Source organism: Acinonyx jubatus, chromosome D2 (assembly GCF_027475565.1).
Source record: "Acinonyx jubatus isolate Ajub_Pintada_27869175 chromosome D2, VMU_Ajub_asm_v1.0, whole genome shotgun sequence".
In the NCBI taxonomy this organism is placed as follows: domain Eukaryota; kingdom Metazoa; phylum Chordata; class Mammalia; order Carnivora; family Felidae; genus Acinonyx; species Acinonyx jubatus.
In genome coordinates, this window is record NC_069393.1 from 28,919,228 (window position 1) to 28,938,051 (window position 18,824).

The window sequence follows — 18,824 nt, forward strand, 5'->3', positions numbered from 1 at the left end:
ACCCGGGTTAACCTTGTGACCCTGAATTGTTTGTGTGAAATGAAGTGGTGATCTCAGTCTTGCCTGAAGGAAATGCCTTTTACACAGAAATTGGCACTAATTGGTCTCCCTGTTGACAGGCTTCGCTGAGAGCCCGTGACTGAGTAGGCAGTGAGAACAGAAACTAAATTACCCCACCTCAGCTCCACATGTCGGCTGAAGGACACCAAGGGGGCAGCTACCAGTTCTCTGCTCTTCAGCGGCATCGAACATGTAAAGCAACGGACTAGATCCGGGAGGTCTGAAGGCCTGTCGTGTGTGCACCAAGGAGTGATCCTTGCCATACGTCTGGCCCTGTTCTGCAAAGCAGTCTTGGCACCGATAGGGCTCTCGACCAGGATTCTGCAAACTTTTTTTTGTAAAGGGCCAGAGAGGAGACAGAGATAGGTTAGGTTTTGCAGACCATACAGATTTTGTTGGAGCCACTCAACTCGACTGACAAACGCAGCCACATAGCATACATATGTGAATGCATGTGCCGATCTCCCAACACAACAGTAGGGACGTGAAAAATTGAGTTTTATATACTTTTCACATGTCAAGAAATAGTCTTCCTTTTTTTTTTCCTTTCAAGCATTTAAAAATATAAAGATTACCTTTAGCTTACAGGCCATACAAAAACAGGCAGCGGGCCAGATTTGGCCTACCACCCATAATTTGCAACCTCTGTTTTATTTTATTTTATTTTATTTTATTTTATTTTATTTTATTTTATTTTATTTTAGTTATTTTTAGGCCATAATTCTTTTTTTTTTTTTAATTTGAGAGAGAGAGAGAGAGCAAGTGGAGGAGAAGGGCAAAGGGAGAAAGAAATCCATGTTCAGCAAGGAGCCTGACCTGGGGCTTGGTCCCACGACCCTGGAATCATGACCTGAGCTGAAATTGAAATCAAGAGTCAGTCGTTCAACTGACTGAGCCACCCAGATGCCCCCATAATTCTTTTTTAATTCAAGTATAATTAACATACAGTGTTATACTAGTTTTATTATATTAGAATCAATATAATGATTCAGTAATTCTATACATTTCTCACTGCTCATCAAGATGTGTGTACTCTGAACCCCCTTTATATCACCCAAAAAATGTGGAACATTTCACAAATTTGTGTGTCATCCTTGCTCAGGGGCCATTCTAATCTCTGTATCATTCCAATTTCAGCATATGTGCTACGGGAGCAAGCACTGCTGACCTCTGCTTCTGACCAAGACTTGGAACTTTCCCTCGCTCCCATGCCAGCTAGTTAGTGACTGAGCTGTGGAACCCTGAGCACTGGTTTAACTTCCATGGGCCTCGGTCTCTTTATCCAGTGTGTTTTGACAGAATGGGGAGGAACAGAAACAAATGAAACAAAGTTCCTTTTAGCTATATTAGATTTCCTGAGTCTATTCTAGGAGTGTAAGTCAACACAAGCAATGTTATGTATGTGGAATGGAAATTAGTTAAGTTAAAGCAAACACATAAATCTTAATATTCTCAATGTGATTCTTTGTCCTAGTAAGAGGAGCAATGTCACCATCCTGAGAGCAAGACCAAAATTTGTAGCCTCCTATCTCTATTTGAAGGCTCACACCCTTTCTTTTTGTTTTGCCAATGCTATTCTTTTTCTTTCCTGGGTTTCTTTCTTTCTTTCTTTCTTTCTTTCTTTCTTTCTTTCTGGTGGGTGGGGAAAGTATGATCCCAGAGTTTATTGGAAAATGGAAATGTTTCTCCTTCAAAGATGTTATTTTAAAATGTTAATGTTTTGGGGGGTGCCTGGGTGGATCAGTTAAGCATCCAACTCTTGATTTCGGCTCAGGTCATGATCTCACAGTTTGTGGGTTCGAGTCCCACATTGGGCTCTGTGCTGAGAGTGTGGAGCCTGCTTGGGATTCTCTTTTTGCTGTTTCTCCCTCTCTCTCTTTCTACCCCCCTCTCTCCTCTCTCTCTCTGCCTCCCCTCTCTCTCTGCCTCCCCTCTCTTGTGCACATATCCTCTCTTTCTCAAAATAAATAAATAAACTTAAAAAATTGTTAGTGTTTTTGCAACTTATTGGCAAGTATATTTTATAAGCTCTCTGCTACCGGATATACCTTATTGTAGGAGGTGATGACTGAGGGTTAGTAATCATTTTTACTGAAGATCAGAAAAGAAAATCACCAAACAGCTTACCCAACACGCTGATTTTTTTTTAAGGTGGAAGTATTTTCAGAACATATTCATTTCTTCATAAATCACATTCATGTATCCCCTTGTTTTTCCTTTTGTTCTTTGTATCAAATACCCCGTCAAGTGTTCAAATTTCTCATAATTGTTTCACATTTGGTTTGTTCAAATTAGGATCCAAGTAAGGTCTACACTAGCCATTGCATTAGTTGATAGCTCATTCTTTTTACTTTATGCTCTTCCCCTGCTTTGTTTTTCTCACCATAAATTTGTTATGAAGGCTCTGATTTTTTTTTTTTAATTTTCTTACTTATTTTTGAGAGGGAGAGAGACAGAGCATGAGCAAGGGAGGGGCAGAGAGAGAGGGAGACACAGAATCTGAAGCAGGCTCCAGGCTCCGAGCTGTCAGCACAGAGCCAGATGTGGGGCTCGAACTCACAAACTGTGAGATCATGACCTGAGCCGAAGTCAGACACTCAACCAGGAGCCACCCAGGAGCCCCAAGGCTCTGATGTTTTGAAAAACACTAGACTGCCAGCTATCTGAGTGAATGGAAATGTTTCCTCCATCTTCGTGTCTTCCTCTTTATTTTAAACATCTTATTTATTTTGAGAGAGAGAGAGAGAGCAGGGGAAGGGCAGAGAGAGAGAGAGAGAGAGAGAGAATCCCACACAGGCTCCGCACTGTCTGCTCAGAGCCTGACCCTACAAACCATGAGATCAGGACTGGAGCCGAAATCAAGAGTCGGAAGCTCAACGCTCAGCCGACTGAGCCCCCAGGGCACCCCTGTGTCTTCCTCTTTATTAACCAAAGCAGCACCTGGGATTTAGCAGGCTCAGTAAGTATTTTTTTTCTTTCTTTTTTCCCTTATTTTTGAGAGCAGGAGAGAGGGGGGAGAGGGAAAGAGAGAGAGGGAGACAGAGGATTGGAAGCTGAATCCATGCTGACAGCAGAGAACCCGATGTAGGGCTCAAACTCACGATGCTTAACCAACTGAGCCGCCCAGGCGCCCCAAGTACTTTTTCTTGTTGTATTATAGGTACTTTTACAAAGCCTCCTGTTCTATTTGGATGCTCTAGTGAACGCTGAATGAACTGCATCCATGCAGTCCCAAACCAGGGTTGGTTAGCACCGACTTGAACATCCAGTCGTTCCGTATCACACTGTTGTTCTTTAACCATCTTGTTCAGAGAACCATTGTCTGGCTTTTGAGCCATGCTGGGGTTGGTGGGGGGGGGGGGTATTCTAGAAGGTACAGATGAACATGAGGTAATCCTGCATTCCTGTTAAGAAGCTTAAACAACTGGTAACAGGTAGTTTGTGAGAGGGGACAAAGCAACAGTTTGTTCCCCAACCCAAGACAATTTCAGTGTGTGACCGAAAAGACAGCATCTTTTCTCCCCTCCCTTCGTACGAAAGCAAAGAAGAGGGGCACCTGGGTGGCTCAGCCGGTTAAAGCTCTGACTTCAGCTTAGGTCACGATCTCATGTTTCGTGGGTTAGAGCCCCACATCAGGCTCACCACTGTCCGTGTGTAGCCTGCTTGGGATCTTCTGTCCCCCTCTCTCCCTGCTTCTCCCCCACTTGCACTTTCTCTCTCTCTCAAAAAGAAACATTAAAAAAATTAAAAAAGAAAAAAAAAGAAAGTAGAGAAAAGAGACTCCTAGCTACAGGGTAGGGGCCTCACTGGAAACAGAGTTCCTTTGAGATCTGGGCATCTGGAGTGCGGCCAACTCATTTTTGAAGGGATTTGCATGGAAATAATGGATATGAGGCCCAGCTTTATACCCTGTGCTGTAATAAAACTAAAGAGAAGTGGTTTCTCCTTTAAAATCCTGAAACTAAGTTTGGCATCTTGCCTTAGGCCTGCATACTTTATTCCTTTTTTTTTTTTTTTTTTTTTAAGGTGTAGGGAAAGAGTTAATTTGATTTTCCATGTTTCAAATAATAAAAATTTTGCTGACTTGCTCTGGTTCCAGGGCACTTCACTGCATGTTTTTTAAACAGGCTGGCGTTGCAGCTTTCCTTCTGGAAGTAATTTTTTCCAGCTCTGAGACCTGCCCTCTGACCCCAAGTTCAACGGGTAAGTGGAATGACAGAGTCTCTTCATTTTGTTTAGAAGGCTTAGTGGCACCGATGGCCCCAGTGCAGGAGAGCCAGCTGCCTTCACTTCTTTTAAAGTAAACATTATTGGGGCCTTAAAAAAAATTTTTTTTTGGTAAGTATAGAAAAACTCAAAGAAAGAAATAAAAATTGCTTGCAATTCCACCTTCTAGAAATAATCTTTTGTAATATAATGATAAAATTCCAGTTCCCCCTCCCCAAACAAAAATAGGGTTATAGGGGCACCTGAATGGCTCAGTGGGTAGAACATGTGACTCTTGATCTCAGGGCTGTGAGTTTGAGCCCTGAGCCCTACATTAGGGGTAGAGATTATTTAAAAAAAAAAAAAAAAAAGGATTGGGGCGCCTGGGTGGCTCATCGGTTCAGCTTCCCACTTCAGCTCAGGTCATGATCTTGTGGTTCATGAGTTCAAGCCACTCATAGGGCTCTGTGCTGACAGCTCAGAGCCTGCTTTGGATCCTCTGTCCCCCTCTCTGCCCCTTCCCTGCTTGCTCTCTCTCTCAAAAATGAATAAACATTAAAAAAAAATATTTTGAGGGTGTTTTAAATGTTTTCTGAGTGTTAGTTCCTGTAACCAGTGAGGAGGGGCAGAGTGCAGGAAGTTAGTATTAGTTCCTGACAAAGACTCTCCTTGACCAAACTTTGGGTCAGGCTCCTCTAAGCCTTCTTTCTTTTTTTTTTTTTTTTTTCTTTTTCCTTTTTTTTTTTTTTTTTTTTTAAGTAGGCTCCACAGCCAAAGTGGGGCTTGAACTCAGGATCCTGAGATAAAGAGTCAGGTGCTCCACTGAGTCAGCCAGCCAGGTGCCTCTCCTCCAAGCCTTCTTTCTGCATAAGCCTCACCTTTGGGCCCCAAAGTGTCTTCTGCCTGCCCAGTCCAGCCTTAGCCAGAATCCTGCCAAGGTCAGTTTAGTATGAATCCCTGACCCCTGATATCTGATCAAGTTCTTCACTCCCCACCTTTGATGTGTAAATCCTTGACCTGCCCTTAGCCAGGAGTCCTACTAGGTCAGTTTAGCAAGAAACCCCCTACCCCGGAAGTCTTGTTAGTAATTTTCTATCCATTAACTCCCTCACTCTGCTTCTTGGCTGAAATCCCAAGCTCCTTTGCTATCTTTGCTTTACAACTCTCTGCTGTCTAGACTTTGCAAAGTTTTGAATAAAGTCTTCCTTACGAGTTTAGCAAGTGTTGGAATAATTTTTTCTTGAACACTTCTCACGTCAGAATCATGGGGCTTCCAATATTCTTAGCCTTTAAGTGTTCCAAACTAAGGATCCTTTTTTCTCCAATATTTATTTCTCGGTTGGCCTCTTGCCATTGGAGAGATAAAGTGGACTGTTCAAAGGCAAATCAGAATCAGCTTTGGGATATCCGGCTCTCAGCCTCTGAATTTGCGTCCCTTAGTGTCTCATTGGACTCAATGACTATTTAAACTACATTTGGGTTTCTATCTTTGGGTGTGAAAGTGGAGTTGTAGCACCAGGAAGCTGGAAGGGACCCTAAGACGTTCTTAGGTTGGCTAAGTATTTTTACTCTCTTTTTAAAGGAAAGGCTACCATGGTCCAGAGTCTTGTATTGTCTGAGTTCAGTGGCTAGAATAATGGAGCTAGAATAATGGAGGTAATTTGTGGGGTGTGTGTGTGTGTGTGTGTGTGTGTGTAAAGAAATGGTATTAAATGCCTTTCCCCTGCCCCCACCTCCTCTTCTCTACTCTTTGCATCAACACAGTTGCTTAGCAAAGCCTCACATTGCTCCTTGAGAAATACAAACAAAAGTCTCCAGGATTTGTTCTTTCTTTCTTTCTTTCTTTCCTTTTTTCTGCAACAGGGGAAAAAACATGCTGTGGAAGAGAAATGGTCATAAATAAAGAGAAGCCAGACAGAAAATGATTTCTAAATCAGCCTTAGATGTCAAGGCATGATTGTCTTTTTAAACTTTTTAAAAAGTTTTATTTTTGAGAGAGAGAGACAGAGTGCGAGCCGGGGAAGGGCAGAGAGAGAAGGAGACACAGAATTCGAAGCGGGCTCCAGGCTCTGAGCTGTCAGCACAGAGCTGGATACTGGGCTTGAACTCATGAACTGCGAGAACATGACCTGAGCCAAAGTTAGCTGCTCAACCAACTGAGCCAGCCAGGTGCCCTAAAGCTTGATTTTCTGAGTTAAGGGGGAGGACCTTCAGCCCGATGAATTTTGGTATGGAAAAATATTTTGAAGCAGTTCATCAAAACATCATCCTCAGTGTAACATGTGTGCTGTAAACAGACTCCAGAGAAACCACTGCACTCCAAATGTGTGGGTATGGCCTGGGTGTGTCTATTCCTTGAGGCTTTGCCCTGGCATTGGCTGTTGGATAACCAGGTCTTCCTGTGACTCACCCACAACCCAGAAATGCTTTGGTGTGTGATGACCCCAGGCTAGTGGGAAGCAGCAAAAGTGGAGTTATTCTAGATGGAGTACTAGTTAAACTGGACTTGATGCAAGCAGAATGAATCTACAGCTCAGGTACTGGACTATGTGCTGGGTGACAGAGATGAGTCAGTCAGGAGCCTGGCCCTCCAGGAATCTCAGGTTGCCTGATGAGACAGATAATTATTACAGCCCTTAACACACAGGGGTTATAAAAGGGTTAACAATGTGCTCCAAGAACAGATGATACCTTGCTGGATTTGTCCCAGGCTTCACGAGCTGAGCTTTGGAGGATATCACCTGGTGGAAAGGGGGAAAGCCTTCCAGGCAGATGGAATAATGTGAGCAAAAACATGGGAAGATGTGCAATTTTGTGTACCTGGAGTACCCCGTCCTTGTGTGGATTGCAGGAGTAGAGCAAAGATAGAAATGGAGATGAAGCTAGAAAGACAGGCTGGGGTTAGAGTGTGAGAAGCATTGAATGCTCTACTCAGGACAGACCCCAGGAAGATATGAGCATCAAATGATCAGGTTTATCTTCCATAGCAATTACAAATGTAGCAGGCATGCTTTTGTTCCTCCTTCAGGTTGTTTTCTGAACCAAATGAAATCTTTTTTTTATGTTTATTTTTGAGAGAGAGAGAGAGAGCAAGCGAGCATACATGAGGGTGGGGGGAGGGCAGAGAGAGACAGAGGATCTTAAGCAGGCTCTGTGCTAACAGCAAAGAGCCCAATGCAGGGCTTGAACTCATGAACCGGGAGATCATGACCCGAGCTGAAGTCAGATGCTTAACTGACTGAGCCACCCAGGCGCCCCTTGAAAGTATTTTTTGAACAAGTATTTGCACATGGCAATACACAGTGAAAAATAAGCCTTCCTTTGATCTTGTTCCCCATTCCTCTCTCTACAGATGACCCCTGTGATGACCAGCCTCTTATGTACCCTTCCAGAGATTTTCCAGCCAAACATGAATATATATGCCCATTCCCCCCCCACCCCATGTTTTAAATGCAAGTAGTGGGTCTACCTTTCTTTTTTACTTCAAAATATATTGGGGGGTGCCTGGCTGGCTCAGTCAGAAGAGCACGTGACCCTTGATCTCAGGGTCATGAGTTTGAATTCCATGTTGGGTGTGGATATTACTTAAAAAAATACATCTGGGGGGGTGGCGCCTGGGTGGCTCAGTCGGCTAAGGCTCCAACTCTTTTTTTTTTTTAATGTTTATTGATTTTTGAGACAGAGACAGAGCATGAATGGGAGAGGGTCAGAGAGAGAGGGAGACACAGAATCTGAAACAGGCTGTCAGCCCAGAGCCCGACGCGGAGCTCAAACTCACGGACTGTGAGATCATGACCTGAGCTGAGGTCAGACGCTCAACCAACTGAGCCACCCAGGCACCCCAAGGCTTCAACTCTTGATTTTAGTTCAGGTCATGATCTCAGCGTCATGGGATCAGGTCCCTTGTCTGGCTGAGTGTGGAGCCTACTTGAGATTCTCTCCCTCTCTTTCTGCCTGTCCCCTACTCATGCAAGTGCAGGCTCTCTCTCTCTAAATACATACATACATACATACATACATACATACATACATAAAACATCTATATCGATATAGATACAGATATAGCTTTCTGGGATACTGTCTTGTATCAATCAGTACATAAAGTTTTGTCTCAATCTTTTTAACTACATAGCATGTTCTTTAGATGTATATATAGTGTTAGAATGACTTTGTTCTTTCTCAGGCATAGATTTCACTGAAAAAAATTATTTAAAAATCCTTTTATCATGAGACTTTTTAGTGTACCTTTTAGTTTGACTACTGTGTCCCTCTTTAAGTGGAGAATGATGGGGCGCCTGGGTGGCGCAGTTGGTTAAGCGTCTGACTTCAGCCAGGTCACGATCTCGCGCTCCGTGAGTTCGAGCCCCGCGTCGGGCTCTGGGCTGACGGCTCAGAGCCTGGAACCTGCGTCCGATTCTGTGTCTCCCTCTCTCTCTGCCCCTCCCCTGTTCACGCTCTGTCTCTCTCTGTCCCAAAAATAAATAAAAACGTTGAAAAAAGAAAAAAAAATTGTTTTAAGTGGAGAATGATACCAAGCTGTCTTCTAAAAACGTTTCTGTCTAGTCTCCAGAGATCGCAAAGATGGAGGGCCCCTGAGAAGATTCTGTTTCTCTAGTTTTGCCATGTAACACTGGCCATTCAGGTTGGAGACCTTGTTTTCCATGAACTCGTTTTTTGGTTTTTTTTTTTTAACGTTTTTTTATTTATTTTTGAGACAGAGGGAGACAGAGCGCAAGTTGGGGAGGGGCAGAGAGAGAGGGAGACACGGAATCTGAAACAGGCTCCAGGCTCCGAGCTGTCAGCACAGAGCCCGACGCGGGGCTCGAACTCACAGACCGCGAGATCATGACCTGAGCCGAAGTTGGAAGCTTAACCGACTGAGCCACCCAGGCGCCCCTTTCCATGAACTCTTAAGACGTGTTCCATTTGGGAGGAATTTGGGGATATTTGTGAGGTAACTGATCCTTTGGGAAAACAAGTGGATGCATATTTGGCTGTAGTTTAAATTTCTCTCCTTACAGGGGCACCTGGTTGCTCAGTTGGAAGAGCGTGCAACTCTTGATCTCAGGATCATGAGCTTGAGCCCCACACTAGGTGTAGACATTACTTAAATAAATAAACTAGGGGTGCCTGAGTGGCTCAGCTGGTTGAGTGTCTGACTCTTGACCTCGGCTCAGGTCATCATGTCATCATGGTCTTGAGATCGAGCCCAAATGGGGTTCTCTGCTGGGTGTGGAGTCTGCTTGGGATTCTTTCTCTTCCTCTGCCCCTTCCCTCTGCTCTTTCTCTCTCAAAATATAATTTTTTTAAATAAATAAATAAATAAATAAAACAAAATAAAAGTTAATAAATAAACTTAAAATAAAAATAAATACAATTTTCCTCCTTACAGTCTTCCCCCTTGTTTTGTTAATTGGACTAGCTTAAGTAAAATGATAATGGAAATGTCACACATCTGAATGAATGTTTCCACAGTTTAAGACAGTTCTACCTCATAATTTCAGGCCGTGAAACCTCATAGCTGGGTCTACTTCACAGCATCCCTGTAGCTAACAAGGGCCTGATTGTATATTTCCAGTTCAAGTGCTTGGGAGACAGAAGCAAGCTCAGGACAATTTTTCAGACCAGGCGACAGGTCCAGTGAGTCAGGGCATGGTGTCTGGACTTCCTCATCTAGCCTGGTGTGTGGACAATGTTGGCATCTCTGCTTCACCGTCCATTAGCCTCGTCCTCATAGGCAAGTGGCCTAAGCTATCTAAGCTTTCTTTTCCTTTCTTTTTCTCTTCTTTCTTTCTTTTTCTTTCTTTCTCTTCCTTCCTTCCTTTTTTCTTTTTTCCTAGCTTTTGTTCTTCTTGTGGAAGGTGTGGCTTAATATTACCCTTTTCAGAGGGTAAAATTTGAGGATAAAATTAGATTGCACATGTAAAACCCTTAGTACAGTTCTAGGCATAGAGTGAGCCGAGAATAAACGAGAATTATCATTACCTTATTATAATGGAAAAGACACTGTGCCAGATGCTAGAGATAACAGAGACAAAAGTTATAGTTCTCCAGGATTGGAAACACAGCAAAGGTATCCTTGATCCTGCAAGGTTAGGGCTACCATAGAGAGAACTCACCAGAAGAAACAGCCCTCACTGTGGAGCTTATACAGGCATAGGAGTGTAGTTCATTTAGACTCCCTGCTGTATTTACCCATCCATCACCATCAGAGTCAGAATTCAGATGTGAGATGGTTGTCTCAGGTTTGCATGTTTATTTGAATTGAGAATTGTGTCTGACTCGGGGCACCTGGCTGGCTCAGTCGATTAAGTCTCTGACTTTGGCTCAGGTCATGATCTTGAGGTTCGTAGGTTTGAGCCCCGTGTTGGGCTCTGTGCTGACAGCTCAGAGCCTGGAGCCTGCGGTGGATTCTGTGTCTCCCTCTCTCTCTGCCCCTTCCCTTCTTGCACTCTCTCTCTCTCAAAAATAAACATGAAAGAAAGAAAGAAAGAAAGAAAGAAAGAAAGAAAGAAAGAAAGAAAGAAAGAGAAAGAAAGAAAGAAAGAAAGAAAGAAAGAAAGAAAGAAAGAAAGAAAGAAAGAAAGAAAGAAAGAAAGAAGGAAAGAAAGAAAATTGTCTGACTTGTCATAAGGAACCCTGATCAGTGGTTGCCCAACTCCATCTCTTATCACCTGTGTGATCAGGTCGCACTTCTTGATCAAACACGGCTTGCAGTTTCCTCATCTATAAAAAATATAGAGATACTGGGGCGCCTGGGTGGCTCAGTCGGTTGAACATAAGATTCCTGGTTTTGGCTCAGGTCATGATCTCCTGGTTAGTGAGATCGAGGCCCACATCTGGCTCTGCACTGACAGTATGAAGGCTGCTTGGGATTCTCTCTCTCTCCCTTTCTCTGCACACCCCCGCCATCTCTGTCTCTCTCAAAATAAATAAGTAAACTTAAAAATATATAGAAATACTAACAGTAGTTAACACAGAGTTGTGAAATTAATGCCCCCAGTGTATAGTGTTCAATAAATGTTAGCTATCATCATTTAATAACATCTATCATTACGAGAATGATTTACAAGAAGCAGGGTATAGATGATCTCCAATTATTATGGTTGTTATTGATGGTTGATGAGCTGAGGGAGCGGAAAGTCTGGAATGACCCCCGGGTCTGGCCAAGCATCCCTCCTCCCTCTTATAGGGCCAATTTCTAGTAGTAATAACAAACGCCCTACCTCTCATTAACCTGTCTTTCCTCCAGGAGCTCTCACCCAGTGCCCCAGTCAAGGTTCCAGCCTCTGTCCTCAGCATATGAGCTGGACCACCACACTCAGAGGCTCTGGCTAGAGCCTGATAGATCACAAGCCCCTCTCCCTTCAGTCCTGGGAGCTCCTGGGACAAGACGGGTTCTCAGTCTTTTGGGAATGCCCGGAGCCAAGCCAAGGCTGAATTCCACGGACTTCACCACTGAGCCTCGCCAATCGGGGTGGCACCTCTGGAACACTTTACATCCCTCACCACCTAAGTGTATAGGATATCCGGGGGTTAGGGGGGTGGGGAGCTAGATCCCAGACCTCAGAAATTCATGTGTAGAAAGAATTTTAGAATTCTTAGATTTCAGTTCCAACTCTTCATTTTACAGGACAGTAAACGGAGGCTCGGAGACAAGGGAAGTAGCGAGCAAAACAGCAGACCGAGACTCAAACCTGGGTCTACAGACTCCCGGGCCCGAGCGAGGTCCTTGACACCCGCGGGTTGTCCCTGGTCGCCTCTCTCACTAGGAAGAATCCCAAAGCCAGGGAGATGGCGGCCACTCCGGTCGGCTCAGCTCTGGGGACCAACTGGCCGTGCTACTCGCGCCGCGGTTGAAAGAGGCTCTCGGGGGCTGCGGGGGCCCCCGTAGGACTTGGAAAAGCCCCAGCGCGGCCCCCCCGCCCCGGGGTAGGGGAGCTCTCGGTTGCCCCGGGAGCTGGGAAGTGCAGAGAGACACGGGGGTGGGGGAGGCAATGGGGGGCAGGGCGGCGGAGTCCTGCCTGGGGTGGAGCAAGTCCTGGTAACTCAGCCCTTGGAAACCCCCATTGGGCGCCGGCTGTCGAGGACCGTGGCCGCTCCCAGGCCTCGCGTCCCGCCCCACCCCCCGACCCGCCGAGCACAGCCGTCCCCGCCCCCAGGAGCCCGTTTCCCCGGCAGCCGGCGCCGCGCGCAGTAAGCCGATTCCTCCCGCCGCCGGTGCTCGCTCCCGACCATGCGCTAGGCTGCGGGCCCCGGCCACCCGTGGCGGCATGGCCCGGCCTGTGCAGCTGGCACCGGGCTCGCTGGCGCTGGTGCTGTGCAGGCTGGAGGCGGAGGAGGCGGCGGCGGCGGGCACGGAGGAGCCTGGCGGGCGCGCGATCTTCCGAGCATTCCGCCGCGCCAACGCGCGCTGCTTCTGGAACTCGCGGCTGGCGCGCGCCGCCTCGCGGCTGGCCTTCCAGGGCTGGCTGCGGCGCGGGGTGCTGCTGGTGCACGCGCCTCCCGCTAGCCTGCAGGTGCTGCGCGACGCCTGGTGCCGCCGGGCGCTGCGCCCCCCGCGCGGCTTCCGCATCCGGGCGGTGGGTGAGTGCGGGACCCGGGCGGGAGGGGCGCCCCGCGCCGGCCGCGGGGACGGAGCCCTGGCCACCGGGGGCGTGTGCTGCCCGGACTCTGCTCTGAGGCCGCGGGAGCCGGGGGAAGAGGGGATGGGCGGCCCATGGGCTGCTGGAGGAGGGCCGTCCTCCCAAGACATTTCTTCCTGCCAGGACACTGAAGCTCAGCTCCCCCCAGGTCTGCCTGGCCGCTGCCCTGGGCCAACTCCGGGATGCCTCCATATCCCAAGTCTTTCAGCCAGTGGAGCCAACAGGTTCCCGGCCGAAGGAACTTTCTACTTAGAAAAGTGATGCTCTGGAGGAGCCATGGGGCACCCAGACTGGGGTCAGGAGACAGAGGCCTCTGCCCCTGCACCATGAGTATGCTTAGGAAGGATACTATTTCTGAACTGGTTGCTGCTTTTTTTTAAATGAATGAATGAATGTGCTTAGGAAGGATACTTGCCGCTTTTTTTTTTAATGCATGAATGAATCAGTGAATCAATTTATTTATTTATTTATTTATTTATTTATTTATTTATTTATATTTATTAAAGTTACAGGCTTGGAGCGGACAAGTCTGTGGTTTCTATGCCCTTCTGTACTGGGTGGTGTGGTGGTCTCGCGGTTCAGGGCCTCGTGGAAGGTTTGGGGTGATTAACTGCTTGGGAAAAAGAAATGACAAATGGTGCTCTGAACACAACCCATCCCATTAGCCTAAATAGAAAGAATTCCTCCTTTTCAGCCTTTTCAGAGAGCCCGTTTGTTAGAAGACAGACAGCAACTTTTTGCTTGTATCAAACAGCTTCATTTGAGAAACGAAAGCACTCCACCGTTGAGTGGTCTTTGACACCCACCACTAAACTCCGGAGGGCTTGTCAGCGCCCGCCACAGTCTCGTTTGTTTGCATTTAAGAGTGGGGTTGTGACGACCATTTGATGGTGTGCTGTTGACAAGTCACCAGTTGTCCAGCCCTGAATTTTGACTCCTACCAAGGACACCCCCCCCCCCCCCCACTCAGTCCATAAATCCTCCTCCTTCCGTGGAGCAAATAAAACATTTGTTTTAAGTCCTCTGGGAGAAGGGAGGTGGGGTGGGGGTTGGGAGGGTACAAGAGGCACTTGATGTTGTGTATCATCTGCTCAGAGATGATGTGTCAATATCGGGGCCAGTGAGGCTAAATAAACCTTGGCTTTTCATCTCCGTGCGTTCCCATCTTTCTGGTACCCCTGCCCCACTTTTGTTGGGGGGCAGACCACTTTAACTCTTCTGTTAAAAGCAAAAGAGAGCTCATTTGCAAAGCCACATACACACACTTCATCACCTTTGACTTGTGGGCATTAGTGAAGAAAATCGGTTTCTGACTTTAATAGCAGAGAGCTAAGTAGCCAAGCCAAAATTCTCACAGGGAAGGGGTCTTTCAGACAGGCTGGATGAAAAACTCTTTTCAGCTCTGTGTCCTCTGTTTTTCTGGTTTGAATTAGTGGTTGCATTCTCTTCCCCCACCCCCTTTCAAAGGGTGAGAAAGAGTATTGCAGAGAAGGAGTGGATGGAGTTGGGGTCTGGACCTGAGGGTGACACAGAGCACTTGTGCTAAGCCAGAGGCAGCCATGGTGCTACCTCCTGGGGCCCATCAAGCAGTGGAAAATGCTGGTTCCCGGGTTGGCCCTGTTTTCTGCCATTTGAACAGTGCGGTGGACAAAGAAAACACGTCGCCAAGTACTCTGATTCTCCACCCACTAGATACTGCTGCCTTGTTGCAAAACTCAGGATGCTATGGACACTGTAGCCTGTGGAGTGAACAGTAACAGGGGTCTTTATGCTGGGTCATCACCCCTGACTTGGGTCTCTTAGAAGGAATGGTGTTGAGGTTTTTAACAGAGTCCTGATAAGAATTTGGACATTTTAGCCGGAATTTGCACAAAACCACCTATTAGGACAATTTGGATAGCAGAATGGAGAAAGATCTTATTTGATGCAGGCCAATGGATGCACATGGGGAGGGGGGTTACTTTGAATAGAATTGATAATTACTGATTTAACTTGGGGTCCTGGGGTCACATCAGAGAACTGCATCAAGACAGCTCTCGGGCCATCTCAGTCCCAGAATGTGGTGAAGGAAGGAGGAGCTGCTTCCCCACAAAGAAGTTGGAAGTTTCTGTTCACTTGCTTTCCTGAATCTGGCAGCATTGACTTTCAGAAGCAAATATGGGCTTCCAGGAAGGCAAGGAAGAACAATGGTGCACTCTTGCGGGTACTGTTACTTTGTGGTGAAGAGCAAAATGTTAGCAAAAGACAAAAAAGATCAATTTGGTCAGATCAATTTGGTTCCTTTGCTGTAGATTTTTTTTTCTTTCTTTCTTTTTTTTTTTTTTTGGTGAGGCTCATTTACTCCCATATAAAAGTATTTGTGCATGGGGAATGCTGTTGGCCAGCTCAGACGAAGCGCAGGGAGGGAAGGAGAGGTGGCCGCCAGCTTTATAAACCCATGGTACTCTGCTGGGTTCTCCTCCTGGGCTTCTGGACCTGGAACTCCTGGGGCCTCATAAAATATGAGGTAGGAGTGCCCTGGTTGAGCGGACAAGAGTGACTGGAGTTTCCACTTTCTGGTGCAGACCTGAATTTAAGGAGGAGTTTATATTTTCTCCTTGTTTTGTGTCTTTTCTTTCCCTCTTCACTCTCCATGTCAACCTCCCTCTGGTGAGAAAAATAGCTCCCAGACTGAGAGCATTCTCCTAAAAAGAGGGACATCTTTAACGTGTGGGCCAAGAGCTAACTCTTCTTTTGTGCTCCAGTCTTCCTGTCTCTTTTTGTTTGTTTGTTTGTTTGTTTGTTTCTAATAAGCAAGTGACATTAACAAATGAAAGGGGTGAGCTCTGGAAACTGGAGGGAAATATCTGCTCTGCAAGCTGAGCCACTGCAGGTGGTTAGGGGTGGGGGACACCTGTATTTGTTTGGCTGAATCAGTTGTTACTCTGGGACCACACCTCCTGGGGTGGTGAAAAGTTAATGATGGCTTCCCAGGGTAAGAGAGGGAAGGCCACTTGGCCAAACAGTTTGTTCCTTTCTCCTGAAATTTATAGCTGCGTTGTCCCTACTCTTTCACCCCTAGCATGGCCTTCCATCTGTTCTCATTGAATAAAAATGCCTGTGGCTCTTTCTAAATACTTGCTTCATTAATCCATTCATGTGTCAGGTGCTCTTCTGAGTGTGCTTGTGTTTTAATGCATACTTCATTAAGAGCTGCTCGTGTACAAGGTGAAAATAGAGTCAGCCTATTTCCTTCATGTTCACTTCAAGGGGGGATAGCTGAATGGGAGGCTATGTGCTAGAAGTTGGCTGGCTCGAGTGCCTGGGCGGCTTAGTTGGTTAAGGGTCTGACTCTTGATCTTGGCTGGAGTCATGATCTCATGCTTTGTGAGATCGAGCCCCACATCAGGCTCTGCTGTGTCAGCTCTGAGCCTGCTTGGGATTCTCTCTCTCCCTCTCTCTCTGCCCCTCAAGAGCACACTCTCTCAACTCTCTCTGTCTCTCAAAATAAACATAGAGAGGTTGGCTGATTCACACAGAGTCTTTTCCATCCCACTGTGACATGTGTGGGTGCTGCAGGATTGGCCTGTGATTTAGTTGGGCAAGAGTTCTCTGGCATGTGATTTGGGGGGCAGTCTGATCAGGCAGGTCAGACTGGTGAAAGGGAGGCGATAGAAGGATCTTTCCACCTCTCCCCATGTCCCTGATACATCCTGGTTTGCCTGAGACTGCCCTGACTTTAGAATTGATAGTCATGCATCTTGGGAACCCTTTTGGTCCCAGGCAAACTGGGATGATTGGTCATCCTAATTTGGGGGAGAATTGACATTTTAGCAATCCATGAACGTGGTATATCTATGTTTGAGTGCTCTTAATTTTTCTTATTAAGGGCTTGTACTTTTTAGGGTAGAGGGCATGAATATCATTTGTTAAATATACGTTCCTAAGAACTGTATGCATTTGGATGCTACCATAAATGGAGTTGTTTTACCTTTTTTTTGAGAGAGAGAGAGAGCAGGAGTGTGATCAGGGAAGGGGCAGAAGGAGAGGAGAGAGAGAATCTTAAGCAGGCTCCATGCCCAGCTCTGAGCCCAATGAGGGGCCCAAGGCAGGGCTCCATCTCACGACTGTGAGTCATGACATGAGCTGAAATCAAGAGTCAGATGCTTAACTGAATGAGCCACCCAGGAGTCCCCCCTTAAGTTTTTATTTATTTTTTTAAAAAGATTTTGTAATGTTTATTTTTGAGAGAGAGAGAGAGAGACAGAGACAGAGACAGAGTGCGAGCAGGGGAGGGGCAGAGAGAGGGAGTCATAGAATCCGAAGCAGGCTCCAGGCTCCGAGCTGTCCGCACAGAGCCTGACGTGGGGCTCGAACCCACAAAGCACAGGATCATGACCTAGGCTGAAGTCGGATGCTTAACCGAGTGAGCTACCTAGGCGCCTCCTCTTTTTAAAATTTTTAAATTTAAATTTTATTTTAGAGTGAGAGAGCAGGGGAGGGGCAGTAAGAGAGAGAATCTCAAGCAGGCTCCATATGCTCAGCACGGAGCCTGATGTGGGGCTCAATACCACGACCCTGGGATCATGACCTGAGCCAAAACCAAGAGTTGGATGCTCAACCAACTGATCTACCCAGGCCCCCCCTAGGATGGAATATCCTCAATGTATCTGTTAAATGCATCTGGTCCAGTGTGTCACTCAAAGCCATTGTTTCTTTGTATATTTTCTGTTTAGATGATCTGTGTGTTGATGTAAATGGGGTGTTAGTCACCTACTATTGGGGCGCCTGGGTGACTCATTCAGCTAAGCATCTCTTTCTTGATTTCAGCTCAGGTCTTGATCTTAGGGTTGTGAGTTCAAGCCCCACGTTGGGTTCCATGTGTGGCACCTACTTAAAAATAAATAAAAATTTAAAAAATATAGTTCCCTACCATTATTGTATTATAATCCATTAGTTCCTTTATGTTTGTTATTAGCTGTTTTATGTATTTGGGTGCTCTCAAGTTGGGTGCGTAAATACTTACAATTGTCAGATCTTTTTGTTGGATTGTCCCCTTTATTATGATATAGTGCCCTTCTTTGTCACTTGTTATAGATTTTTTTAAAAGTTTATTTATTTTGAGAGAAACAGAGACAGCACAAGTTGGGGGGGGCAGAGAGAGAGAGAGAGAGAATCCCAGAGAGAGAGAGAGAGAGAGAGAGAGAGAGAGAGAATCCCAAGCAGGCTCCACACTGTCACCATAGAGCCTGATGCAGGGCTCGAACCCACAAACTGTGAGATAATGACTTGGGCCAAAGTCAGACATTTAACTGAGCCACCCAGGTGCCCCTACAGTCTTTGTTTTAAAGTCTAGTTTGTCCGACATATGTATCGCTACTTGGGCTTTCTTTTGATATCCATTTGCATGATAAATGTTTTTCCATCCTCTCACTTTTTTTTCTTTTTTCTTTAAAGTTATTTATTTTGAGAGAGAGAGAGAACGGACACAGGATGGGCAGAGAGGGAGGGAGAGAGAGAGAGAATCCCAAGCAGGCTCTGCACTATCAGTGCAGAACCTGACGTGCGGCTCATAGTTACGAACTGTGAGATCAGGACCTGAGATGAAACCAAGAATCAGACGCTTAACAGACTGAGCCACCAGGCATTCCTCCATCCCCTCAATTTCAATCTGCAGGTGTTCTTAGGTCTGAAGTGCGTCTCTTAATAGGCAGTTAGGCTGTCCTTTTTCACACCCTGTGTCTTTTGATTGGAGTATTTAGTCTCTTTACATTCAAAGTAATTATTGATAGATACATATTTATTGCCATTTTATCACTTGTTTTGTGATTGTTTCTGAAGATTTTCTCTGATCCTTTCTTGTCTTTTTCTCATGGTTGGCTGGTTTTCTTTATTTGAATTTCTTTCTCTTTATTCTTTACATATTTAAAAAAT

At 45.9% G+C, this 18,824-nt stretch overlaps 1 protein-coding gene and 1 non-coding gene across 3 annotated transcripts in view; one reads left to right on the forward strand and one right to left on the reverse strand.

Annotated features, from left to right (window-relative positions):
* Positions 1–1,117: 1,117 nt before the first annotated feature.
* On the reverse strand, positions 1,118–1,221 carry LOC113600423 (U6 spliceosomal RNA). Its single transcript, XR_003421416.1, has one exon. It is a non-coding gene; the product is annotated as a U6 spliceosomal RNA (small nuclear RNA).
* An 11,130-nt stretch (positions 1,222–12,351) lies between these two features.
* Positions 12,352–18,824, forward strand: part of STOX1 (storkhead box 1) — a 57,321-nt gene continuing 50,848 nt past the window's right edge. The window contains exon 1 of one of the 2 annotated variants that reach the window (XM_027062154.2): positions 12,352–12,852. In XM_027062154.2, the coding sequence (XP_026917955.1) occupies positions 12,540–12,852 (313 nt within the window). In that variant the 5' untranslated portion in view covers positions 12,352–12,539. The remainder of the gene's footprint in view (positions 12,853–18,824) is intronic. The other variant, XM_027062153.2, reaches the window with a different exon arrangement.